Source organism: Oculina patagonica, chromosome 1 (genome assembly GCF_052425735.1).
Source record: "Oculina patagonica isolate OP01 chromosome 1, crgOcupat, whole genome shotgun sequence".
Lineage (NCBI taxonomy): Eukaryota > Metazoa > Cnidaria > Anthozoa > Scleractinia > Oculinidae > Oculina > Oculina patagonica.
The window spans coordinates 35233981-35260821 of record NC_135758.1 but is presented as its reverse complement, the minus strand read 5'-3'; the positions used below and the strand labels follow the sequence as shown (position 1 = coordinate 35260821).

The 26841-nt window shown below is 40.1% G+C and overlaps 2 protein-coding genes and 2 pseudogenes across 6 annotated transcripts in view; 1 reads left to right on the top strand and 3 right to left on the bottom strand.

Annotated features, from left to right (window-relative positions):
- Nucleotides 1-1428: 1428 nt before the first annotated feature.
- Nucleotides 1429-3009, bottom strand: LOC144666721 (galanin receptor type 2-like; annotated as a pseudogene). Its single transcript, XR_013573222.1, has 2 exons — nt 1680-3009; nt 1429-1573 (listed from the first exon to the last, which is right to left on the bottom strand). The product of XR_013573222.1 is annotated as a galanin receptor type 2-like (transcript).
- Nucleotides 2697-26841, bottom strand: part of LOC144666560 (uncharacterized) — a 108208-nt gene continuing 84063 nt past the window's right edge. For all 3 annotated transcript variants that reach the window (XM_078527978.1, XM_078527985.1, XM_078527990.1), the window contains exon 14: nt 2697-2709. The gene's annotated coding sequence lies outside the window, so the exon portion shown is untranslated. The remainder of the gene's footprint in view (nt 2710-26841) is intronic.
- On the top strand, nt 6399-8263 carry LOC144666702 (tachykinin-like peptides receptor 86C). Its single transcript, XM_078528087.1, has one exon. It carries the CDS (start codon nt 6624-6626, stop codon nt 7683-7685), a length of 1062 nt encoding a protein of 353 aa, XP_078384213.1. The 5' UTR covers nt 6399-6623; the 3' UTR covers nt 7686-8263.
- LOC144666538 (short transient receptor potential channel 4-like) lies at nt 18398-25068 on the bottom strand (annotated as a pseudogene). Its single transcript, XR_013573209.1, has 7 exons — nt 24190-25068; nt 23766-24069; nt 22535-23033; nt 21737-21935; nt 21392-21559; nt 20560-20634; nt 18398-19949 (listed from the first exon to the last, which is right to left on the bottom strand). The product of XR_013573209.1 is annotated as a short transient receptor potential channel 4-like (transcript).

Here is a 26841-nt window from a genome sequence, read left to right as displayed (position 1 = left end):
GAGGAGGCCGATCGATGTTGTCTTGATGAACCACCAAATTTTCCTAACTTGGATCTCACCCTGCTGGGGTTCAAATTTCCTTGAAGTTTACGTGGCCAATACACCGATTCAGCGCAAGTTGCATGGAAACGAGGCCTAAGGGCCCTGGGCGGCTAAAAGCTATAAAGTTTTTACTAGCGTTTGGGGTGTTTCTAGTCGAAAGAAAGCATTTCCTTTACAAATTAGCCACGAGTCTTGATCCCTACCAGTGCAAAAGTATAAAGTGAAGAAATTTTAATGTCTACCAGGCGACAGGTGAAATTCTAACAGCTAAGCGGTAAGATTTTGCTGCCAACTTCAATATTTCCTCGCCAGTATAGGCTGAATTTCATCCGTTCTCTCAGGTAGTTTGCAATCAATTTTGAATTTTGTTAATCAATAAAATGAAACCACTTTAAAATCCAGAATACCTTTAAAGAAACAGATTTTCCTGTGGGAAGGAAGCCCTTTGGTTTTCGATCTGGACGAAAACTTTCTAGTGTTATGGAGAAACTCGCGTAAACACCACGCATACATCATTAAATACATGCAGTCTACTGATTCTGTTACATAATTTGACAGATTTTTTCAGTAGAATTTGTGATTGGCATGAACAGTTTCAGGTGTAAATTGAATTGTACATGTATTTGAGTTGCAGATTCATACAGGTTAATAATAAAATAAAGCCAACTTTCATATCATTCAAAAGAATTGTAATATAAAGTACACAACGTCGTTTTCGACGCCAATGGGTGAGTTGTGTGTATACACGGAAGCTTATTTGGTGTTTAAATTCGTCGATGCTTTTAAAACACACAAATTCTACAGTAGAAGCAAAATGTAGCAGTGTATTAAAAGCAGACTCGGTTGTTATTACCGGTAAAATTATACCGACCGAATGGCAAGGAATGGCAATTAGTAAGGAAAATGGATATTAAGATCTTGGGAGAGAAAGGTTGAAGTGCCAGATGGCCTTGATCTGACTGCCTCGTTTGTTGTTGCTTCGTCCTAAAGGTTCTTTAAAAATATGACATTTCAATTAAGCTTTTTATAGCATTTTCTACCACTTAAGTAACTCAGTAACTCATAAATAATATCTGCACTTTCCCTGTCTTATTTGTTCCTGACATTTAATTTGGCAAGTAAACAACTTTCCTTCTATGGCCGTAATATTCTTTTATCGTAGACCTCAGTAGTGAGTTGCCATGGTCCCCATTAAGAGACCTATGTAAATTTCCAATTCTGTCAGTCTTCAACGTTCTTCTCAAATTTAAATCTCGTCGGTTTCGTCTTTACTTAACCATACAAACCAGACCGGTGAAAAAAGGTTAACGAGGTCTGGGGCCGGGTAACCCATAAAATTGTAGGCGGAAAAAGACAAGGAATTTTGCGGTTTGGTGTATCTAAATGAAGGTTTTTGTGACTGTTGTTACCCAATTTTCAGTTGAAATGACGGGGCCATTTGTCAGCTGTCAGATAACACATTAGCTGCATGTCAATATTCAGGTTTTTAACTAAAAGTTATTTATATTTCTCCGCTATCAGTTACAAAAACCTGCTACATTGTGGCGAGCTAGTAAATACAGTAATGCATTACGGTCATTTCCATTATTGACCGTCGTTACCCAATTCTCAGTTGAAATGACGGGCTCATTTGTAACCTGTCAGATAACACATTAGCTACATGTAAAAACTCAGGTTTTTAACTAAAAGTTATTCATATTTCTCACCTATCAATTACAAAAACCTGCTACATTGTGGCGAGCTAGTAAATACAGTCATATTGCATGAGTGTTTCTTCACACTAGGCTAAAAGACTTAGAAAGTTCATAAAACAACTCAATACAAGCGTAATGTTGTCCGAAATATATGAAACACCAGAATTGCTGAATTAGTTGCAGTCAATGTACATAAAATAACAACAATTAATACAGGCACATTCCTCATATTACGTATTACTTTTCCTTTCTAATTCCACACCGCACACATTTCGAGACGTTTTCCTGACAGCTCTGCCAAGGAAACAGCCTTGGCAGATTCTCTTAAAACCCTCCCGAAAATTAGAACTTTGCAAGGCGTAAAGTAATGGGTTGCAAAAGGAGTTTGAAAAAAGAAAGAAACGAGAGATTCTATGTAGTAAATACAGTGCGGCGTAGTTTTCTTGGACAAATTTAGAATCCATTGAGATTAGAAACACGAAATAGATGGCAAATGGAAGTGAGCAAACAGCGAAAATGATTGTTAGCCAGATAAGAAGGCGAGCCAGTTGTTTCTTTGCCCGTCTGTCTGTTTCCGTTACTGTCGATTCCGAGCAAATTGTTTTCGTGAAGTACAAACCGCGGATGATTTCAAAATAGCAAAATAAAAGTGTCGCAGAACTCACAATGCCAAAACCAACGCAGGTGAATATGATAAAAGGCTTGTGAAGGAAAATATTCGTCCAGACTCCAAGGACGTTTACAAGGATATTTAGAAGATGTCATATCGTACGTATTGGCTTGGATATCTGGGATGCAAGATAACAGGGCAAGAAACCACAGCACTGCTATAACATATTTCACTTACTCTTCACTTATCCTCAAATTGGAATGAAAAGGTTTTAGAAGCGCCAGATATCTCTCCACTGCAATCGTGCAGACTGTAAGAACAGCTACATTGATGGTGATTGGAACAACAGCATTTCCTGCAAACAGCTTGCAGATCAAGTCTCCCAAAACTCCTTTCAGCTGAACTCTGGTCAACGCAAAGTCGTACAGGCCAGGGCAAAATAACAATGAAAGTAAATCAGCCACAGCCAAATTCATTAGCAGATAGTTTGTTGTCGTTTGCATTGATGGAGTTTTACGCACAATGGTGATCACAAGGCCATTTCCAACGACACCAGGGAGAACGATCAGAGAGTAAAGTACAGCAAAAACGATGTCTTGAATTGAAATGCATGGCGTCTGTAGTCTGTCGTGAGGCTACAGTCGTATTGTCACTGTCCAGCATGTTGATCGAACTTATCTGCGGTCTTCTTTAACTCAGTGAATGATTATCTAATTCTGAGTAATGAATTCTGCTTTATAATAAGCCACTGGATTGCGGCAAGATCGCTATCAACTGAGCTAAGTTCCGCAGGAAAATGTCGACATGATTAAAACATGCCGAGTACCTGAAACAACAAATACAAGACCTATATCATGCACGCGACAATGTTTGTCTAATACGAGGGCAACAAGCACGAATATTCGGTCGATTCTTCTGAAACAGCCGCAACTTTTGATCCCAAACTAGAATCGATGTCACAATGCGAAGACAAAGCTTTGTTTTATGGCGTGTTTAGAAAGAGAAAAACGTCAAAAAAGGTTACGAATAGAAAAAGACAATGCAATTAATATTTCAGCGCGCAGTTGAAAGTTGCAAATTTATGTTTTTGAGATGGAAGAGGTCTTTTCACAAATGAATTTCTTTGTCTCTAATCACTATTCTTCGAAAGGTGTGCAAATCATAATTAAGTGTTTTGTTAATGCACTGAGAAAACTCTTTTTAGTTTTCAAGACTACTGTGGCACAATACCGTACGCCGCAATAGATGAAAGCAAACATAACATATTCAAGAGCTTCTAATTGAAATGTCAATGGCATAGTAGTGTTTTGTGGGCAGAAAAATTTGCTTTTATATTAGAGCTTGTGTCAATCGTGAGTAAAGTTAAACAGAGGGAAAAATCCACTATTTTTTAAATCGAAGTAGTATTTGAAAATTTAGTATTTGAAAATTAGCGTGAGTTTTTTTGGTCGAAAGTGATGATCGAAAGCAGTAGATATCTGATAAGGAACGTGATTGATTCCTTTTTCAACTGGCATACATAATGGCCTTAAAATGAAGAAAGTGGCAGGTGAATATATTTATAACAAAAAAAACAAATGCAAACGTCCGTTTTCAATAAGGTTATTTTTAATATTCTAAAACCAATTGAGTTTAAACATCGGCCGGTAAAAGCGAATTTGTATTTCAGTTAAAAGGGTCCGCAAAATTGGCGGACAATTTCCATTAGCTATATTTGCTTTGGATCCTTACAGGTGCAAATTTGGACCAAAACATAAAAACAAAGCAAAACTCGCCAGTAATTATAATATATAACGAAAAAATCGGCAGAAAATTTCTTTCGGCCCCTGCTTGTTATTGATCATTCATTTCCAAAATCTATTCGTTATCTGACTATGAAAAACTTATATCTCGGTTTAAAAAAAAAAACATTAAATTGGTAGAAGAAATTCGTTTTAAAAATATTCGACCACACTAATAATGTCAATCCATTATCAGAGCCTTAATTACTGTTGAGGTTGCTGATTTCCATTCAAGTATGGACCCTGAAATAGCAATAATTACTGCGGGTAGGTTCATTGTCAGCTGGTGGTTTATGTTGTTAGTTGTATTATACTGTTAAAATAGATTAGAACAGGCACGCGAGAGAACAAATACGAGAGTGAGTTTCCCAACATTTAGTTGTATCATTCAGTGTGAAACCTGTAGACAAAACTAAGGCGATTTCTCTCGAAAACCAGTCTGCTATCAGAACATAAATACCAAAAAAAAAGGATTTTTACTTTGAGAAAGATGTAATGTTTATCATGTTACGAGCGTGGGGCAAAGAACAATCTGAGTGCCCGACTGGAAACGAGGACCCTTTATTTCCAAACACCAGGCTAAAGAGATTATCGTACCCCCCCCCCCCCCCCCCCCCCCAGCTGCTAATATGAGATTATCATTATGGTGAGCTGGGCCATTTACTGGGTTCATATGTGACACGCGTCCTTCATACTGCTAGGATCAGCAATGTCGCTAACGTACTGTACGATAATAAATAAAGAATAATGGTAAGTTTTTAGCTTGGTAGTGAAATGAGAAAGTTGTCATGCTCATCAGGACACGAGCATGGGATATAGGTTCGATTTCCGTTTGGGACTCGAATTTTTCTTTGTCCCGCACTCGTGACAAGATGAACATTTTATGTATCTTTCACATTTCACCTACGAGCTCCAGTTAAAATTTACCATCTTTCATTATTATGATTTATACATTGTTTCACAAGTGAATAAGCCTATATGATAATAAGGCATATAAAGAAGCAAGGCCAAAGCATGGTATTATTTTGCCCTAAAACATTCATTTTAGAACGCTTGAAAAACATTAAAAATAATTGTCTAAATTGATCGCGCTTTCTAGCGCTTTCTTTCTTGTTCTGTATTTTTTTGTGAACCATTACCTTTTACCGGGCTTTTACAATCAAACCCGGGCAAACGACCCTTTCAAGGGCAAATAGTAAAGTTTGATCACTGAAAAATGATTTCCTCCTTGTTTTCAAACTTCCCGAGACCATCTTATTCCCTTTTGGGAGTTCGCCGCTGCCCTGAAAGCTTCATGGATACCCCACCATTCCAGAGTGATGTTTTTCATTGGGCGAGATTCTGTTAAGCGCTCTTCAGACGAACAGTGAGACTCGCAATCGATCCAAGCTCGAAATTTCATTGGCTAATAAAATTGTCTGGCTTGACCCACCAAACCTTTAGTCGGCGAGGAATATTCAAAACGAAACTAACTTTTTTTAGGTCAATGAATTTTAATTTAAAAATATTTTTTCCATACTCAATAAACGTCGGGAAATACAAACTTCCTCAAAAGAGGCAAATTACGTGTCTTTGAGCGGTTACACCATTATACATCTGTTAACAAGTTTCGTTTTGGGGTTTTTGTCAACGTTTTCTTTCATTCGCCGACGTCAACTCTGCAATTTAAGGCTTTTATTTTAAGTTTTATGTTTGACTTATGTATTGTAAAAATTGAATAGACAACTGACTCAGCAGGTATCCAGGGGTGTATTTCATTTTATGGCTCACGAAATTGAAACGAAAGGCCTAATACAGTTTATTTCAATAGAAAATTTACATCATTGCGTCATTTTCTACAGCTTACAAGTTGTCTTTAGCCATTTCTGTTTTCAGTCATATTGGAAGCATTTATTACCTAAATTCCAAACAATACTGTAAATACTACTTATTTAAATAACAAAAGAAAAGTTTGAAATGAATTCTAGTGATTGCGGCGGTCACATGGCGTTAGAGAGCAAATGGCCTTTCTGCAAATGAAATCTTCCTGCCCTTATTAATAGTACGAAATGAATCGTTTAAAGAGTGAGTTCTTAACGTCAATACCATGAAAATATTAGCAATGTCAATATTTTTAACAATTTGAGATAACAGAATAAACAGTGATGTTAGAATTTTTCCAACTGGCGATATCCCTGTTGGAATATTACCAGCTGTCGCGAGTAAAAACGTGAGACGAATTAATCTGCAAATTTAATATTTCGTTTTCGACAGCACATTTACATGAAAGCTATTTACGTTACGAATATGTAAACAACCACTTGCGATCGTCTTTTCACCTGCCGCCTCGCACGATTTCGGAAATGCTGTCAAAGAAAGAAGCGAATCACTTCGTGTTGTTTTTATTATAAGTAACTGCTCAGTTTCTTCAAATAACGCTCAAAACTGCTGGCGAGATCCACAAGCATCTGTTGTCTTTTGATCCAAAGATCTGTCCGAAAACGATCGAGTCCAAGAATGAACAATACAAGTCTGGATCTCTCTCAAACGGAAGAAAGTTCCCTTACAGCGCAAGACATTGTTTTCGCTGTTTTATACTCGGCCATCGTCGTTCCTGGTGTTGTTGGAAACGGCGTTATCATTACAATCGTACGGAAAACGCCATCCATGCACACAGCAACTAACTATTTGCTCATGAACTTAGCTGTGGCTGATTTGCTGACCTTGCTACTCTGTCCTGGCCTGTACGACTTTGCTTTGACTAAAGTTCGTCTCCAAGGACTCACTGGTGATTTGGTCTGCAAGCTGTTTGCGGGAAATGCTGTTGTACCAATCACCATCAACGTAGCTGTTGTTACAGTTTGCACGATTGCAGTGGAAAGATATTTGGCGCTTGTGAAACCATTTCGAAATATAAGGCTAACTAAGGAGTCTGTAAGATACGTTATAGCAGTACTATGGCTTCTTGCTTTGTTGTCTTGCATCCCAGATATCCAAGCCAATACGTACGATATTGCATCTTCCAAATATCCATGTAAACGTCCTTGGAGTTTGGATGAATATTTCCTTCACAAGCCCTTCATCATATTCACTTGCGTTGGGTTTGGTGTGATCAGTTCCCTTATACTTTTCATTTGCTATTTTGAGATCATCCGTGGCCTGTACTTCACAAGAACAATTTGCTCGGAATCATCGGTCACTGAAGCAGAAAGGCAAGCAAAAAAGCAACTGGCTCGCCTGGTCATTTGGTTGGCAGTTCTCTTCGCTGCCTGCTCGCTGCCATTTGCTGTTTACTTTCTTTTTCTGGTCTCCGCCGATATTAAAACTGTACAGGACAACTACGAGACATTGTTTGTCCTCCATAGAGTTTCTCGGTTTTTACTTTTTGCAAACTCTTTTTTCAACCCTTTGCTATACGCTTTTCAAAGCTCCAACTATCGAGACGGGTTCAAGTCAATTTTTAATTGCAGGGTTCACTGTTGTGGGCTGTTCGTAAAAAATTCTGTTCAAGACATAAGTTTAAATCAAGCTGGGGTGACGGTACAGCGTTCCACTAATGAAGCTTTTGTTTTGAGTTAGATAGAATATACTGAATATTAACAGACTGAGTAATGATGAAAGGTAAAGAGGATCGTCTTTATTCGCGGCCTCTACTCTTTCAGGTTTTCGTCATCACTTATTATTATTCCTTTCGAACTACCAAAAACAACCTAAAAAGAACTCTTTGTGGTTGGTTATCTCTCGCGACCTAAACTCTCATCTCTTTGCAGTCGTAATAGTTGTTCTTTTCGAACCAAAAAATTAAAAACAAAATAATTGGTGGTGTGGTAGAATATCTGCATACGTTGAATTTCAATTTAAATAAAACAAATAAAGCTGACACTTTTTAAATTAAAAAGAAATTAAAAACCTTCTTAACTTACATGCTGTGAAATTACGTTGTAAACCGCAAAATTAATTTATATGTTATTATGACAAAACAAAAAAAGTAATGTCGTTAAGTACTTTAGTGACATTTGATTTAAAGCCGTGTAAATTAAAAATTTCAACAAAATTAGTCAAAATTGTAAATAAAAATTATTTAATAAGTTGACATAAAAACGCTTGAGGAATCATTTTCGGAAATAAGGAATTAAACGTCACTTTTGGCATGTGTCTCAGATGTCAAGTCATTTGCTCTGTTTCAAAGCATACACGTCCTAACGTTATCTAAAATCAATTCCCTAAAATGGCGAATAAAAAATTACATTAAAAATATAGATAACAAAACCAAAGGCATAAACCAGAAGGTGCCTTAATACGGACAATTTTGATGTTAATTTAAATAACAAATTGCAAAATTTAAACAACAAAATGCAATTTTGCAAGGCGTTCTATTCAACTGTTTTATAACGCTGTAATCGTTAAATGCTATCTTTAGACAAACACCTTAAACGTGACATAAAAGCTTAGGGCAATCTTACTTTGGAAAGTTATAACGGAAAATAAAAGATAACATTTCAACTGAACTTCCTGAAATTATAGCACTTAAAATTAATTGTATGTCACGGACATATAAACAGCGACAATCAGGAAAATCCAAGCAACATCATGATTGCGTGGAAGAAGTTGAAAATTCGATTTCTTTCAGTTTGGGCTCATAACTACTACTGGAGGTTAAAAATATTTCTTTCTTTTGGACTTCCTGAAAAATACATGATCCTGGACATATTCAAACGCTTCCGACAATACTCACAGATTGCGCTTTCTTGGGGTTTTTATAAAATGATCAAATGTTGGCATGTGGAAAGTGTTCATTGGCCCGGAATTATAACAAGATTGCGCGAAAAAGGATATAAAAATGTAAAACAAAAAACAACTGCTTTTGAAAATCGGACATTTTATTACATACTTTATTCTTCCCTTTGAGTGTCAAGTTTAACATTCTATCAAGCGATTTTTATTTTGCGATCATTTTAGTAACCAGGCCCTTTTCGCGGCGTAAATTCATACCATTCATATTTAAGCCGTGTTTGATGAGATTTTTTCTGAGATTTTCGCCCGAGGTAATTAATAGTAAAATTCACTTAAAGTCAAAATTTATTCGATCGAGCCATGAGAACGTTTTCTCAATAATGTTTAAGACTGCTTTGTTTTTGTTGTATTTTTGCAATCCGATTTCCCTCTCTTTTTACTATCAACTTGAGTCTTCCTTCCCTCTATACGATGTCTCGTCTTTACTTTCTTCTTTTTATTTTTTAGTTGTTTACTTGTTCTCGTCCTCCACCTAACAGAAAACTTCTCCTCTAACTATCGATTTCCCCATTCGCACTATGATGGAGGGTTTCACCGTCCCGTCTGTCCCAACTACCACCGTGCGCTGCGTCTACCTCGCTGACCTCCTCACGGTGTATGTCATCCACTGGGAACAGCGGCGCACAGCGGATTTCTCAGGGTAATTCGATCGTCCTCATCTCGTTTGAGGCCTTCTAAGCAATCGAACCCAGGCTGTGAGAATCGGGAACACTGTGTCTGATTGGAAGACCCTAAGGAGGTATCCCCAAGCACAAAGATTATTCTCTATTATACGACCTCCACTGCTTGAACCTTAAAAATTTCGTACAAAACCTTAAAACCTAATTTACTTAACTTTCTGCCAACGATTTTTATTAACGACATTTTATCAACGATTATTTTTATTTTTTAATTTTTTTGCCCTCATATCCTGAGTTTACTAAGCGACTAAATGGACTACCACTAACTATATTGTTAAAAACGAACAAAACTCTTTTCCCAATATACACCCACCCGGTAAACTAGTGCGTCCTATTTATTCCGCCCCTGTCTGGAGAACATTCTGACTTTTTAGATAGATATTGAGAGAGTCAAGGGCCATGAATTCCCTTCCCTCGACTATAGGAGGCATTACGGCTGCTCGGCCTCACTTCATTGAAGAACGGCGCCAACATCTTTGCCGGCATATGTCTGTAAACTTCAGGTGTATCCCTCTTCATTTTCTTTTCCTCGACGTGAGGAGATTGTACTCGTGTCCGGCACTCGTACACTTCAAACAACGTTCTCCTTCTTCTCGCTTTTTCGCTTTTCTTTTTTTTTATTTTTTTGTTTTTTGATTTTTTTTTCTCTGTTTTTTTCTTTTTTTTTTTTTTTTTCGTGGCCCACTTACATCAACTTTTTTCCTTTCCCTCCCTTTTAACTGACCTTACGTCTTTGCACACTTCTGGCAGTTTCCTTCCTCTCTCCATTTTGTCTCCCTCTTCCTCTTCCCGCATCTTCCTTCTAGTCGGTCTTTTCACTTTTTTTTTTTTCCTGTATCTTTCACTTGCTATTGCTCTCCCGTATCTTTTTTCCTTCCCCCCTTTTGCCACTCCGTTCAGACTTTGTATCTTTTTTTTCTTCGACTCTATTTTTTATGTTCTTTCCATTTTTCTTTCCTTTTTTTCCTTTATACTCTACATATCATTTTTTTATTTCGTCTGGTGACTCCTATTTCTCCGTTTCTTATCTTGTTTTCTTCTTTCGTTCTCTTTTTTTTTATCTTTCTCTGCGGACTGTTCTTTCTCTTGTGTTTTTTTCTTTCGCCTTTTGGTGGGGAGGGTTTGAGATGGGGGCTTTCCTTCTGGTCTGCGCTTCGTATTTTTTGTGAGATGTGATGAACTGCTGGTTTTCTGTTCTTCTCCTTCGGTGGGGGTATTGGGGGGGGCTTAGGCTTTTATAATTCCTTCGCTCTTCTCTTCACCACCACCTCGTTTCGCGTATCCTCCTCCGCCTTTAGGCAGTTCCGTGGGCTTTTTCTTTCTGTTTTGGTGTTTTCCCTTCGCGCTTGGTGGTGAAACTCAGTCTACGTATTGCTAACTTGTTCCTCCCATTTCCCTCCTCTTCCCCTTTTGTACTGTAACTTCGTTTGTGGAACCTAGAGTCGTTTTTGCACGCATTTTATCTGTGGTGACCTTTGTAGTTACTGTGGCATGACTGTTCTCGTCTTCTTTCGTCCCCCTCCCACTCTCTACTTTTCGTCCTCGACGCGTCTCTCTCTTGCTCTTTCGGCTCCAGCCCTCTCTCTTTTCTGGTTTGCTCTTTCTCTTTTCCTTTTTCTTCTCTTTCCCCTCTCCCCCAGGGGGGTAGGAGGGGGGGGGGGGGGGGGGGTTGGTTAGGTAGGTGGGGTTGTTTCTTTTATCTTCTTCCTTCCCCTTACTAACTTGAATTTGGTAGTTAGGTTTCATCTTACGTCATGATGGAACTTTCTGGTTGAAGTGTTTTTTGTCCTAAAACAGATTTTAGAGGAATGGACGTGTTCTTCGATACTGCAGCTTTTATTTTTCTAGCGTCTTTTTAGTAGTACTCCTTTTGCTCGGTGGTCAAATACATATTCACATCTGATTGTTGTTGTGTGTTTGGTTGTGTGTGTGTGTGTGTGTTGTTGTTGTTGATTGATTGATTGATTGATTGATTGATTGATTGATTGACTGACTGACTGACTGACTGACTGACTACGGACGGACGGACGGACGGATGGATTGATGGATGATGGATGGATGGAGGATGGACTGATTGATTGATTGATTGATTGATTGATTGATTGATTGATTGATTGATTGATTGATTGATTGATTGATCTATCCTAGTCGTGTTGAAGTTCTACTAGACTGCATTTTGTTTAGGTTTGTTTTTATATTTTTTGCCTCCATTTTCTTCCATATTTTACTTATTATTTTCAGTCCTCGGTTCTTTTCTTTTAACAGCAGGCTGCGACCGCTTTAGCAGATCATGGCAGCAACAGGTACAGAAGATTGATGGCGGTGGAAGAACGCTTTCCTTGTAACCCAGCTTAACCACATTTTGTCCTGGTGTTTCCCTCATCCAAGTTGGCCTATCAAAAGTGATCACGTGAGACATCAGGACATCTTTTAACCACAGGGATGGTCCAAAACCGTCTTATGCTTTCTACTGTGTCGCGGCCAAGAGTACAGAGTACTCAAAACAGAATGGGAAAAGAGAGAGATTGTAGTAGTGGTACTCACCGTCCGAGCGTTCGTTGAGCATTCAATCAGCATGTTAGCCACAACACAAATTTAAACGCACCAATAGTCATCTTTCTCCTTGCTTCGTACTCTTCATCTTCATTTTATTTTTCTGTCTTCTCCTACCAGATTCCGTCACACTGTTTCAACCTGCGTATGAGATAGCAACTTGTGTTATACTACCTGTTGGTTATTTCTCTGGCTGAAGCAACTTTGTCATAATAGGAGGCAGGGCAGGAGGCAAGCGTGGCCGAGTGGTTTGGGGCGCTGGTGTTGTATCCGGGGTCCCCGGTTCGACAGCCCTTGCCACTAGCTGATTGTTTCTTGGTGCGTTCTCCTCGACCACGCTTGTATACCACTGTCTGCCTCCTGCCAGTGGGATTTTTATCTGTTTCTTTATTTCTTTTTGTCTTTTTGTATGCTACTCTTTTTTAACGGCTCCCCACTCTTTTGATTACGGGGAGACTGCGAGGACTTTTTCCCCTTTCTCACCCTTCTTAGCCTTTTCTATTCTTTGTTCCCCTGCTCCTCGCTTCTCTTGAGTTTACTTCTACGAGGATCTTTTTATTTTGCCTTCTTCTCATACTCTCTTAGTACCCGAACAAAGATCTTATTTTATCCTGTCCCATGTGGTTGCTTGAGCATATTTCAAGTCTCGCGGGCCTCATTAGCATTCTTTACGCTCGACCTCCCACATAATAGAGTCACTCTGCCTACCTCGTCCTGGCTCTTCAACCATCTTGAACTCTTTTTCCTCCTTTCCCGTTCCCCTCCCCGGGTTGTCCTTCCCTCTTCATTTCCTTCCTCTTCCTCCCCCCGTCCCCCTCTCCTTCGCTCCCTCCCCCTCCCGGATCGGCGCCCTCTCCTTCTCCCCCTTCCCTCTCCTCCGACCCTTCCCTTCTTTTTATGGTTCTTTCCTTGTTTGCTCTCCCTACACCTTTTTTTCTTCTTTTTCTCCTTTCTCTCTCCCTCCCTCTTTCTCCCGGCCTTCTCCCTCCTTTCTTCTTCTCTTCCTTCCCTCTCTCTTCTTTTCCTCGCGACCTTCTCCTCCCCCTGCCCTTTCCTCTCTGGTAGTTAAGTGATTCTTTTTTGGGAATTCGGCACAAAGGAAAAAGAGAGCATACCTACTTCCTTTCTGGCGTCTGCTGCTGCTGGGTTTTTTTCCTTCCTCTTTTCCTTTTTCCCTCTCTCTCTCTTTCCCTCTCCTTCCTCCTGTCCTCTCCCCGTCCGCTCTTGCCTCCTGCTCCTGTCTCCTCCTCTTCTTCTCCCTCCCCCCGTCTGTTCTGTCTCTCTCTCCCTTTCCCTCTTCGTGTTCTCTCTCTGGGCCCCCCCTTTCCTTTCTCTTCCTTTTTTTTTCTTTTCTTTTTTTTGCTTTTCGTTTTTGTCTTTTCTCTTTTTTTCCTTCTTTGTCCTTTTCCTCCCTCCTCCCCCCTCTCCGCGCCTGTTGTCTTTTCTCTTTCTTTGCTTCTCAGTTCTCTTCTTCCTCGGCCGGGTTTTTGTGCGTCTTTGCTCTCGTCTCGCCGTGTATCTTCCTTGCCCCCTTTGCTTCTTCCCCCCGCCGCCTTTTCGGTGTCTTTTTTTTGGCTTCTTTCTCCTGTCGATCTTTTCTCTCGCTGTTTTTTTGGGGCGTGTCCTGGGCTGCGCTGTTTGCCTGGCGGTCTGGTCTGGTCTCCTTGGGTGGCTCTGCGTTCTGTGCTGCTCTTCCGTGCCTTCGCGCGTTTTTTCTTTGCCTGCCTTTTCCTCGGGCGTTCTTCTCTCTTGCCTCTCTCGCCTCTCCCCCTCTCGCCTGTTACTGTGGTCTGACTGCTTCGTTCTTGTTGCTGGGCTCGGGTTGTTGCTTGGTGTCTTGTGGGGGCCAGGCGGGGGGCGGTCCCCGGGTTAGTGGCGGATTCCCCGGGGGGGGGGGGGGGCGTGCCTGGGGGGCCTCATTCGGGGCCTCTGCGGGGGCCCCCGCCTCCTCCGCCACTGGTAGTCCCTCGATCCATCTTGGGGTGGACCGTTGTCCCCTCTCCTCCCTCGCTCGCGTCGGACGTCTGCGTCAAGGGGTCGCTCGTGCCCGCGGCCTGGTCGGGGTGGCATTGTTACTGTCGGGACACTGGGGGTGCGGGACATTGTCCCATCTCTTCTCTCTCTGTCGGCCATTTCTTGACCCCCTCTGTGATTTGGCGCTCGAGACAGGTGTCTCCCTCCGGCGGATCCTCGCTGCACAATGTTGCCATCTCCGCTTCGGCGCGCTGTCTCGCCCATGAGTTCGATCCCGCGTTCTCCTGTGACTGCGTGCTTGTGCTCTCACGTCTCTCCGGGTGGCTGCTGGGGATCTTCCCTCCAGGGCAGTGCACCCCTCGTCGCTCGGACGGATTGCGTCCACTCCTCACCAGACTCGCCGGCCTCACAGTCGCTCAGGGATGGGAGCACAGTCGAGGGGCGGCGTGGACGCCTCTCCGCCCACGTCTGTCCTGGTCCTCCTCGCATCCAGTGCCGTTTTGACCCACATTGTGTGGCGACCCTACGGCGCTCTCGTCGTCTCGTCGGTGCCTCTCGTCGGAGTGATGCGTCCTGTCGGCTTGCGGCGATTGCCTGAGTTTTGCGGGGGAGCGACAGAGACTCTCAACATTGGAGCGATCGTCGCCACGCGCGCTTCTCTCCACGTCGGACGGCGCCTTCCCCTCGTGACCCCCGCGTGCGCGCGGACGGGGGCGGAGATGCAGAACGCTGGTGGTCTCATCGCCCGATCGCTCGTTTCGGCCGACGTCGTGGCGATCGGCGACCGGTCTCATGATCCCGATCGCCTGGTGCGAGACCACGACATTCCCGACCACACAGCGCCTTCGAGGCACTCGTGGCCTCCTTCCTCGTGCACACGCAGAGAGGCTGACCTGACACAGGCTCCATGCGATCGGATCGCTCCAGACGGCCGCTGCGGCTCCGCCCGATCGCAGGACGACGGGGGGAACGACGGCGCGAGAGCCGTGCAATTATAACAAGATTTCGCAAAAAGGGGATATAAAGATGTAAAACAACAAAAACAAAAGTACAAACTCATCCACTCAACCGACATTGACTGCGAGCGGTCTGTTTTGCTCGTGGGGACGAACGCGAATAGCGGGTGGGCGCGAATTTTTGTGTTTGACACAGCGAATTTTAAAGCAAACGAGAGCGTGCTCCCATTCTACAACCACAATGATGCATAGATTTTATAATAGTCAGATGGCTTAAGGTTAAAATATTTACAGACTGGAAGAAAGCACCAAATTTGGCACACATGATCTTTTCGGTATACCAAACAAATTCAGAAGGGGTGCCACGTGATCCGCTTATCCGGGGGGGGAATGACAGCCATTTCAATCTTCGGGTATCTCAATTATCATGAAATCGAGGTTGGAAAGTCATAATGACCCATATCTGTGTTTTTTATTGGCAACTTGAGTAAAAATAGATAACATAACATCACTTTTTAGCTTATCTCGTCAGTTTGCAAAGTTCTAGGATGTTTACAATGCAGTCACGTGACAATCCCATGAGTCTTTGCATGAAAGTGAGACTGACAAATCAAACGTACCTCTTCATGCTTCTCATTGGCAAATTGAGTCAAAACGAACAAGAACATCACTGATTAGATAGTCTGGGTATTTTTAAAAGCACTTAAAGTGTTTGCAATAACTAAAGTTACGTGACAGTCCCACAAGTCTTTGCTTTCTTGCACATGATGTGTATCATCTACAGAGCATGTGGGATTCACAATTTGGACTTTCAATAAATAAAACGGTTTCCCTCCGCGTTTCCCACCACATTCCAAAACCACGCTGCATTAGTATTGGTATGAATTGATATAGTAGACTATGAAGTCGTCAGCGTGAAAACGAGGCTAACGTTAAAAAGGGTCCTCGATACCCTGATCATCTTAACACATTGACACCTAAAAAAAGCCCTAAGCCGCCCTGGACTTGTGTGCGCCTTTAATTAATTTTTGCTACTACTAACTTTAATAAAAGCCAAACAAGGCATCAAAACCCCAGATATATTGGGTTAATTCAGTTTGAAATCCGTACAAAACGCTTGGAAATTTGAGAGAAAAACTCAGAGGAAAATTTCCCTCTTGCATTCTTGGCTATTTCGTGGTACGAATTTCTCGGCTCGTTGACGTTTTCTCGGAAATTCTTGAAGTGAAAGAAAGCCAAGGCATAACTGACTAGAAAATGTCAAAACTGTTTTAAAATGCCTTTTTTTTTTCGAAAAACTCCAGGAGTCAGTAGGTTAATTAAAATTTAGAGTTTTTTAGATGAAAACAACAAGCAATGATTACACACTCCCTGTTCAGTCGCCGTTCATAATGTGACAAAAAAAGCTTTTAAACGTCATACATACGTTTTCAAGTTTAATACGTGGTAACAGTTGAACGGGATAATTGTTCACAATTCAGAATTTATAGACCAAGTTACAGGTGGTAATAATTACTGCAAAGTAAGCTTCAAGCAAAGACTTCTCCACAGATAGAGTCTGATTGTGTGTTGAGATCTGATTCTATTTCATCAATTTGCAAGGAAAAAACAGACAATTTGCTCAAGGCCTCTCTTGTTTGTGCTCAAGGCCTCTCTGATTTGCATTGATAGGGATGGCATTGTGTAGCTGCTACTGTATCCGTATCAGATGAAATTAAAACTATAGGCTTTGGGTATATTTGTTTCACATAATTTGAACATTAGCGGCCGGTTCAATGCAGCACAACACAAGTACATTCGTTCAACAACTGACTTGTGAAAAGTCAGATCAGAAATTGGTAAGAGCTCCAAATAAGAGTTCTGACGTGCATGACTGGAGCTTTTATTGACGCGAGATGCCGAGACACGAGGGCCATAAAATGTTGCGGGGACAAGATCATGTACTGATCACTAGAAGCTACTAGATATGTAGCGGAAAGAACATTAGTCAATATGTAATCACTTAAAAAATATAGCGGTGATATGTTTCAAAGTTCCTAGTGTGGATTTAATCTGGGCATGGCACATCACAAGTCTCTATCATGTCCCTGCCGCATTAAGTTTTCTACGCAGTTCGGTCAGCCTTGCAGTTTCACGTTTCACGTTTTTCATTTGTTGGCTGATAGGTCTTTCATAGATCCTGCGTACACTAGCAGCATTTTGTTCGCGGCCTGGTGCAGTTTATTTATTTACAGTACAATAAGTCGTCTTTCAAAATCAACCAGAAGATTTAGGGGTAACATAAAAACTGTAAAAAGGCTTGCGTAGCAGGCGCCTGTGTAGGTTTTGGGTGTTATAATTAAACAATTTTTTTAAAAGGAATGGGAATAAACTAAAAGAAACCCCTAAATTCTCAATCCCGCCAACTATGAAGTTATAATATGATTTGCATTGAATAAAGCAAAGACTCATGGGTTTGTTACATGACTCTGTATATTGCAAACACCTTTAATACTTTTCAAAATAACCGGACTAACTTATTAATGATGTTTCTAAATGTTTTAACTCAATTTTCCAATAAGAAGTACAAAGAGGAACATTTGATTTGTCAGCCTTATTTTCATGCAAAGACTCATGGGATTTCACGTGACTACGTTGTAAACATCCTTCAACTTTGTAAACTGCCGAGATTACCGAACTAAGTGATGTTTTTATGTATTTTGACTCAAGTTGTTGATAAAAATGCAGAAAGAAGTCATTTTGACTTTCCAGCCTCGTTTTCATGCTGTAAAAAGATACTCAGAAATTGAATCGGGTGTCATTCCCCCCCCCCCCCCCGGATGATCGGGTCACGTGGCACCCCTTCTAAATTTGTTTCTTACACCAAGAAGAAGAAGAACCTTTGGGCCAATTTTGGCGCTTTCTTCCACTCTGTAAACATTTCGCCTAAAAATGACCTTAAGCCACCTGACTATAAGAGAATGATTTTATAATAAATATATATATTTTGACCTGATTATTTATTTCTAGTTCTCTGATTGGCCCAAAACGGACATGTCATCAGCGAACATATCCTTCCCCCTCCCTTCCACTTCCTCATTTAGACCTTACGTCATAAATTGGCACGCATCGTTGCTAATGAAAATCGTTCTGTGATTTCCGGTATGCATTGACTAATCTTCTAGCAGATTGCATGATTTCCGAGAGTTCCCGTCGTGCAAGGTGCCTGGGTATCTTGTTATAAGCGCACAGCGAAATTAACATGTCTGGATTGTGCTCCAGGTATGATAGTCTTTATTTTAAATAACACATACTAAAACAATTATTATTTTTTGTTTCAGTTTATAAACCGTTTCAAGAGATTAACCGAATCTATAATATTGTTTTATTTCACAATATCTTTCTAATGAAGACTGTGTTACTGTTTAAATTTTGTACAGCTATAAATTGCAATTACTCTGCCGTTAGTCACAACTGAAAACAAACACCATTTATAATTTTCAATGAACAGGTAGTTGAACTTAGTTGGAAATCCTGTCCCCCATTTCAAGAGTTTACCGGTTGAATGAATAACTGCCGATGTACGAGTAACTTTGTTAGTCAGCTGCAAATATGATTTACCACACCAAATAGATATCTACTCATGAGCGAAAACTATACCCTATATTTTTTTCAGTGATATACTACAAACCTAATGTCAACCACTAATAACCAATATAAACCTTAATTCCTTGTTAACAATGACACTATTCTCTGCCTGACCGTGTGCAAAGATACTCATACATATAAACATTTTTTTTAAAAAATGGTATGTACGTGCTGGTGACTCCCAAAATAGATTTACACTCCCGTTTATAAAATGCCAATCAAACCTCTGAAATCTTGTAAGAAACTCATGGTTCATTTTCCAGTTACTGTGTACTTAATCAAAGAAGAATACATCTTCTGTAAGTTATTATTTCAGAGAAAAAGAAGCTACAGTCCTAATCTACCTGGCTGCGGATATATTAAACCAATAATGAATACCGTAACAGCTCTTTAAGCCCTAAGGGTTTTTTTTGTTTTCGAGACCTTTTGAGGTGGGGAGGGAACTAATTACAGAAATATGGGGGCTTAATTCAAACCACAAATCAGTCTGAGAATACATAAAGTGCGCATTCGTAAGTATTAATGCTGTTTAGTGACACATTATCACAGAGTTACAAAAAAAGTAAATGTGATGGATTAATTACGTGAAATGTGTAAAGTGACCTCGCTTTCGTGTTCATAAATTGTCATGAGCAACCTTCGAGGATAGGGGGTATTGGAGAGGGGGCTTAAAAGAGCTTTTACAGTAATCAAAAATAGGCCTTATGCGTGATAACGTCATATACTCAAAATTCACCACCAAGCCTCGTTTACGCGAATTATTCACAACTCCGTGCCGCCTTTAGGCAGTTTTCACGTGGGTATTCTTTTCATCTTTGCTGTTTTGGGAACTAGTTCATGAAAAAATTTGCAAGTTTGCACTTCGAAAGCGAGGCTTGGTGGTGAAACTAGCCAGTCTGACGTAAACATGCATAAGGGCTATTGACATAAAACTTGAATTTCACGTCCACAACATTCCACCCGTTCCCTCCCTGCCGTCTCCGCCCTTGTGCTAGATTACCAAATAAGGTTAAAAAAGTAAGATTACTTATGAACGTTATGAATGGTAACCCTAGAGTAATACGTTTTAATGGAATAAATACACAGTTTTATAATTCTGTGGTTAAAGGACCATTTGATTGACAGTTACTGTTAACAAATGAAACTGCAGTCTCGCTGTCCCGTTCTTTGTCCGAGTCACTCGACTCAATCCCACTCTCTAAATAACACGATGTTTTGGTCAGGTACCTCAGAATAAGACGGCGAATCACCTCTCGTCTCTAAAATAGCATTGATAAAAAGACAGCAAAACCTTTCAATATTGAATTACAGAAGGCATTAAGCAGGTAGGGAGTCCAATTTATCCTTTTTAAAAAAATGAAATGCCAAACGAAATATTAAAATAAACCTCTACTGCTTATGTGACTGGTAGAAACTAGTGAATCTCGTTGTAGCCTCGAGATTACTTTTCAAGCCAAAAAGAAAATTACACGCAGTTTTCATATGATTGTCTTTCGCATATTCCCTACGTCATCTACTCCATATACGGGATATTAGAACCTACAATTGACCTGCTCCTAAAGTATGAAGGCTTTATAGCTCAGTTGGTAGAGCGACGCTCTCGACGGCATCGTAGAGGTCATGGCTCGGGATCCCTTTAGGTTAGGTTAAGTCAGGTTAGGTTAGGTTAGTTTAGGTTAGGTTAGGTTAGGTTAGGTTAGGTTAGGTTAGGTTAGGTTAGGTTAGGTTAGGTTAGGTTAGGTTAGGTTAGGTTAGGTTAGGTAAGTTAGGTTAGGTTAGGTTAGGTTAGGTTAGGTTAGCTTAGGTTAGGTTAGGTTAGCTTAGGTTAGGTTAGGTTAGGTTAGGTTAGGTTGTAATGACAGATCTTACCTCCTTTTCGTCAATCCTTCTTACTTTCCAAGTTGCTTTCGGCTTCCCCTTGACTAAACTTGAAAAACAAAACAGCTTCGTTGAGAGTAGATTTAGGTTTCAGTGCATTAACGTCATAGAATGGAACTTTCTGATAGTACTGAACAGTGTTTTTTTGTCCTAACAAAAACAGATTTTACGAAGGACATGACATGGGATTGATTATAGGTTCCTGTCGATAACAATACCAGCAAGCTTTTAGTTTTTCTAAAAGCGTCTTTTTTAGTAGTACTCCAAAGATATTAAATCAGACTCAAGGGATGAAATATCCGGTCCAGAACATACAATAATTCAAAAAGCAATCTGATTGATTGATTGATTGATTGATTGATTGTTTGATTGATTGATTGATTGATTGATTGATTGATTGCTTGCTTGCTTGCTTGCTTGCTTGCTTGCTTGCTTGCTTGATTGATTGATTGATTGATTGATTGATTGATTGATTGCTTGCTTGCTTGCTTGCTTGTTTGCTTGCTTGCTTGCTTGATTGATTGATTGATTGATTGATTGATTGATTGATTGATTGATTGATTGATTGATTGATTGACGGACGGACGGACGGACGGATAGATTGATGGATGGATGGATGGATGGATGGACTGATTGATTGATTGATTGATTGTTCCTATCCTAGTCGTGTAATGAAGTAATCTACTAGACTGCATTTTGTTTAAAGGTTTGTTTTTATAAAGTTTTTTTGCCTCCAATATGAATTGCAATTTCAACAACATATTGATATCACATTAATTAGTAATTTGCAAGGTCCTGCAAGAAATCATAAAACGAAACCAACTTACCAAGTTTCTTTTGAACAGCAGGCTGCGACAAGACGCTTGATAAGCCAGATCAATGGCAGCAACAGGTACAGAAGATTGAATGGCGGTGGAAGAACGCTTTCCTTGTAAACCCAGCTTAACCACAGTTTTGTCCTGGTGAATTTCCACTCAGTGTCCAAGTTGGCCTATCAAAAGTGATCACGATGAGAAAAAAACCAATACCAATACTTGTTATTACTACAAGGGATGGTCCAAAACCGTCTTATGGCTTTCTAGACTTGTAGTCGCAGGCCAAGAGTGCAGAGTACTCAAAACCAGAATGGGAAAAGAGAGAGAATTGTAAAAGTACAAGTGGTACTCACCGTAATCCGAGCGTAAGATTCGTTGAGCATTGCAATCAGCATGTTAAGAGCCACCAGAACCACCACAATGTTAAACGCACCAAATAAGGTCATTCCTGTTCTCCATATCGCTTCATATTCTTCATCTTCAATTTTAAATTTTTCATGGTCTATCTGACCAAACAGTGACCAAAAGATTGCCGTCACACTGTTTGCAAACCTGCATAATAGAAAGATAGCAACTTGTATGGTCACTAGCTACAAACCAAAATTGTTGAGTTATTTCTCATCTAGAAAGCATGAAGCAACTTTATCATCATAAAGGAGGCAAGCGTGCTATCTCGCTATCGTGTAAACTAGCTATCTCGCAGAGATATGAAGCTAAGTGCATGACCACTGTAAACAACATTTTTTTTATAAACGGCGTTTTCAAGAAGCCAAGCCAGCTTCAGGTTTTTGATTACGGGGACACTGCAAGGACTTTTTCCACCGCCTTTCTCAGACACCCATCCCTATAAGAAGCTTAGCAGACAGATACACAGATACACATTTCTACAAAGAAAGTGCATGGTCAGTGAACAAAACTAATTATTCGGTGATATCCTCATTTTGGAGTTATTCTCTAAAAACTTAAGCGCTTCGTTCCAAGACAGACGAATTTTGACGGTAGTTGGTATCAGAGTTTGCCCTTCTCGTGTATTGCCCGCCAGGCTCACGTGAACTAAATGGCGAGCATGAGCCCTATAGAAATTAGTCCCTTATATCGGTAAAATAAACAGTAAGAATTTTAAGATTGACGAGAAAATCTGTAATACTTACCTTTCTAAACGCAGAGGATCTGTTTTATTTGTTCCAGTTGGATTTATCAGGTGACTGGTCTTCTCATACTGCAAATAAAGCTTAGTAAAACTGACAACAAACGCGAGAAAGACGAAAGAGAAATAAAAGAAAAACTTCATTACATCTAATAACATTTGTATGAATGCCTGTAATAATGGCCCGATAGAGTAGGTTGCTTGAGCAAATGAGAAATTCTGAACAAATGCCAGAAGAATTGCCACGGCGAGGAAGCAATCGGAAGTCAACACAATCGTGTATGACAGATGTTGGGTATTGTTTTGCTTCGTCATGGAGTCCAGTTTATCCTTTAGCGCTAAGCGGCCTGCCCACCAAAACACGTAATGAAGAAGAAATAAGGTCACTGTGGCTACAGCCAGGTAGTTCCATTTGTTAGAAAAGAAGCGATTTCGTCGTTGTAGGTAAACTTCTTTAATGATATCCACAAATTGCCCAAGCACAAATAAGAGGATCACCCAATCTGTGAAGAAACCAAAGTACGTGTAAGAACATGAACATAACATACAACAACTTACAAAACATATATAGATTAAGCCAAGCCTAAAAGCGGAGCTCCACACTTATTTTCTGGTTCTTAAAATAAATTTTGTGAAAAAACTGTTATTGAAGCTATTTAACGTATACTACTCAAGAAAGATTCCTTGCCGAAATAAATCGTTTACCCTAATTGTAGAAATTGCAAAATTGTAAAAATCATGCCATTACCCTAAACAAAAATGTAAGATTTAAGCCCGCGATACAATGGAAAAAGTAACCTGGTCAGCGGTCAGCTTCAAAAAAACACATAACCTTGATGAGCTGAACACCTGAGCGGTATGGTCATATGACACTGGTCAGCGGATACCTTGTTTTGACAGCTGTCAATTGACCATAACATGGATGTCCAATATCAAACATACAAGCCGACGTTAACCTAACGTTCGTTGGGGTATGATAAGATGACATTCCCCTCCCCTCTCTCAAGTTGCCTTGCGACTCCCCTCTCCCTCCCAGAGAGTCTCTACGGGATGGCGTACGCTCACTCGATAACCAAACTTTTTCGGCCTCGTGGGTTTACCAAATTTCCTTACCCATGGTGCTTCGCGCGTTGGAGCTCCGCTATTGTTCTGCCTAACAATTGCGCGGCCTATACGGCTTGGAGGTAGAAAAAAATCTTAACAAACATTAAAATCGTGCATTCTTTTGTACTCACCAATATTTATATTTTCCAGAAAGCTACTCTGGGGATGTTGGAACGAATTCAAAACAAGCATGAAAAGAAAGGTTTGATAAGAACCGCAGTGGATTATGAATTTTATACAAGGAGAATAGAACATTCTAGCCATATTGTGTGTAGGAAGAAAGTTTTCGTAAAAGAGCCAAGCCAAGAAGAGTAAAGGAAACAAAGGAAATGCCATCAGCACTACAAACTGTTTCCATGAACTTTTCTCCAGGAATGGGACGCGTCTGTAGATTTCTGAATTTAAAACAAGCTGGCTGTAAGGATGACTAACGAACTGCAAGTTAATAACAAAATAGGAATTGTTGTTACGCAGCGGTTTGTTCAATCTTACACCACAAGGCGATTCTTACACCACAATTTCTACAAGGACATCAAAGTGAATTTAAAAACCTACCTTTTCATTTCTTGTGACGATGGCAAACTCCAGAATGTTCAAAAATTCTCCCTCCATGTCAGGCAGAATTCTTTCTTCGTTGTGCATCTCCATAACGCATCTTATCTCTTTCATCGACCGGCATTCATTTAATACTGCTACAGCAAACTCTTTACAGCCATCACTAAGATCCAAATACTCTTTTCTAAACTCGTACTCTTGCTCTGCCATGTCACACAACTCTTTGTTAAGAACACATGCACGATAAACGGGATCTGGGCCACTGAGTGAGTTCTGAAGAAAAGACGCAGCAATGTACACTGGGCTTGCAAGTGCTCGGTATCGGTTTAAACGGAACACAGCAGATCCTAGCTTCTCGCTTACCACTCTGTGAGGACGTTGGAAATCAGTTTGCGAGTCGCAGATGGTGAACCCGTGCTCAAGCAAAAGCTTAACAATTTGGAAATTCTGTAAACAGGCCGCGAGGATCAATGGTGTGATGTATAGTTCGCGATTTGAATAGTCCACTACACATGGAGACCCTGGGTGCACTAGTACTGATGGAGTTTTGTGAAATTGCAGCAAAATTTTCACGTTTTTCTCGTTGCTTTCGCGTACTGCATGCAACAAAGCGAGTTCCAAGTCGGCTCCACCGCTCAGCAACAATGTAATCATGTCATTGCGAACAGACCCATCTTCTAACTCTCCTGCCAATTGCAATACTGTTTTCCCAGAGTTGCACACACAATTAAGGTCGCATTCTGGCCGAGAAACACTTAGAGCGTTCCTGACTTGCTCCAGATCTCCTTTCTTTATCGCATCGAAAATCTTTCTTTCCATATTACGTATTGGCTGTGAATTAGCAATATCTACTGTTAAATGTAGTTCTGTCGCTTCCATTGGAATTGCCGTATGGTAATGACAATCTTGCGAATGTTTTAAATCTTGTTTGTTGATTGCTAATCTTTGTCTTTTAGAAGTGGTTGGCGACCCCAAAATCTTCTTTCAACAATGTTTACATAAATTCTTAGTTCAATCCCGATATCAGCCCTAAATATTTAACATCCACATGTTAATAAGCTTTTGTTCGTATGGAAAAAAATTCAAATGTCCAGTTTGGCTGGACAATTTGAGGCAGGTGGTATATTAAATATACATGTTATTTTGAATTGTTCAGGTCGAGTGAATGCCACCCTTAAGTACCCCGAGATGTATCATAAAGTACTACCATAAGCCGAATTACTGGCGTGAGTTTCAATTTACGTCTGATTCACGCTAGCGACATAACGACATAACGGTAAAAAAACGCAAAAAACGTCCCGTTAATATTTTATGTCACCAGTGTGAACAGGACGACATAACAACATAACAAAAACATCATGACATGACCATAACAACATAAGAAAAAATATTGAATATCTTTTCTTTATGTCGTTATGTCCATGTTGTAGGCCTTATAAGAAAAAAAGAAAAAAGGTTTGTTTGCACAAACCTTGTGTCTTCAAGGATTATCTGGGGTTCAGTTTCTTGTATATATGAAAGACTACCACACACCATGCAGGAAAGGATTAAAGGGCATTGAAACCATTATTAAAAGTTCAAGCAAGCAAACCGTGTACGATCTCCTACCGGTATACGTTGGATCAACTGAGTGATCTAATCGGTTTGACACATAGAAAACTGAAATTGAAAAAGCAGAGACCGATACAACGTAGAATGAGAGAATTAGTCTTGTACTATATTTCGGCTGGCCAAACCAGCCTTCTTCTTCATTCAAACCATGCTAGCGGGTGTGAATGGATTGTAATTATGTTTAACCAACATTCGAGAAAATTTCAGTTCAAAGATTCGAAGATTCGAAGTTTGTTTTTTAAGGTGTCAATGCTGGAACTGATAAACACAATGTCGTACTGTTCAACCACTCTTTTAATACCAAGTTTTGAACATGAGTGCCATAATACCCATTATTAAGTGCACCATAAAAAAAATTAATATGTCTTCAAAATAGTTCATTCCGGACGTCTTAAGCACATTTTCAATAGACACCATTTAATTTTTCCTAAGACGTCCCTCTTCAACGGTGTTTTTTGGCTCCAATACAATGTTGTTGACTGTTGTCAGCAACCATCATCTCTTCTTGGTAAATCGTCCAATATTGCAAAACCTAGAAAACGACTCAAAAACTAAATATTACTTACATATCTTCCATTGAAACTGTTTATCCGATGTTTTTAAATACAAACTGTAGTTAAAACCAATTTAAGTAACATTAATTTCTCTTGTTATAGAGTGTATGGCTGAACCTTCAAGTATTATAAGGTCTCGTAAAATGCCGCGATTTCGTATCTTAAGCATTTTTTGATGTTTGCATGCTATATAAGCAGGTTTGCTAGCCTATAATTTGACAGCCAATAAACCAATCCGAAATAACAAAAATCTTCCAGTGATTAATTATATGTTTTGTTACTTTAAAGAAGATACGTTACGAATGGTGCATCTTGAAAAAACTGTTTTTTTTTAAGTTTGACAGGTTCGTAATCCGTCTTAAGACGGGAGAGCCATAAATTTCAACCGCGGGCCCACATTAGCATAAATTCGAAAAATTTGAAAAAAATTCACAGCATAGCCCTAGGTAAACTATAACTATAAATATATATTTTACTTTGATTCGAT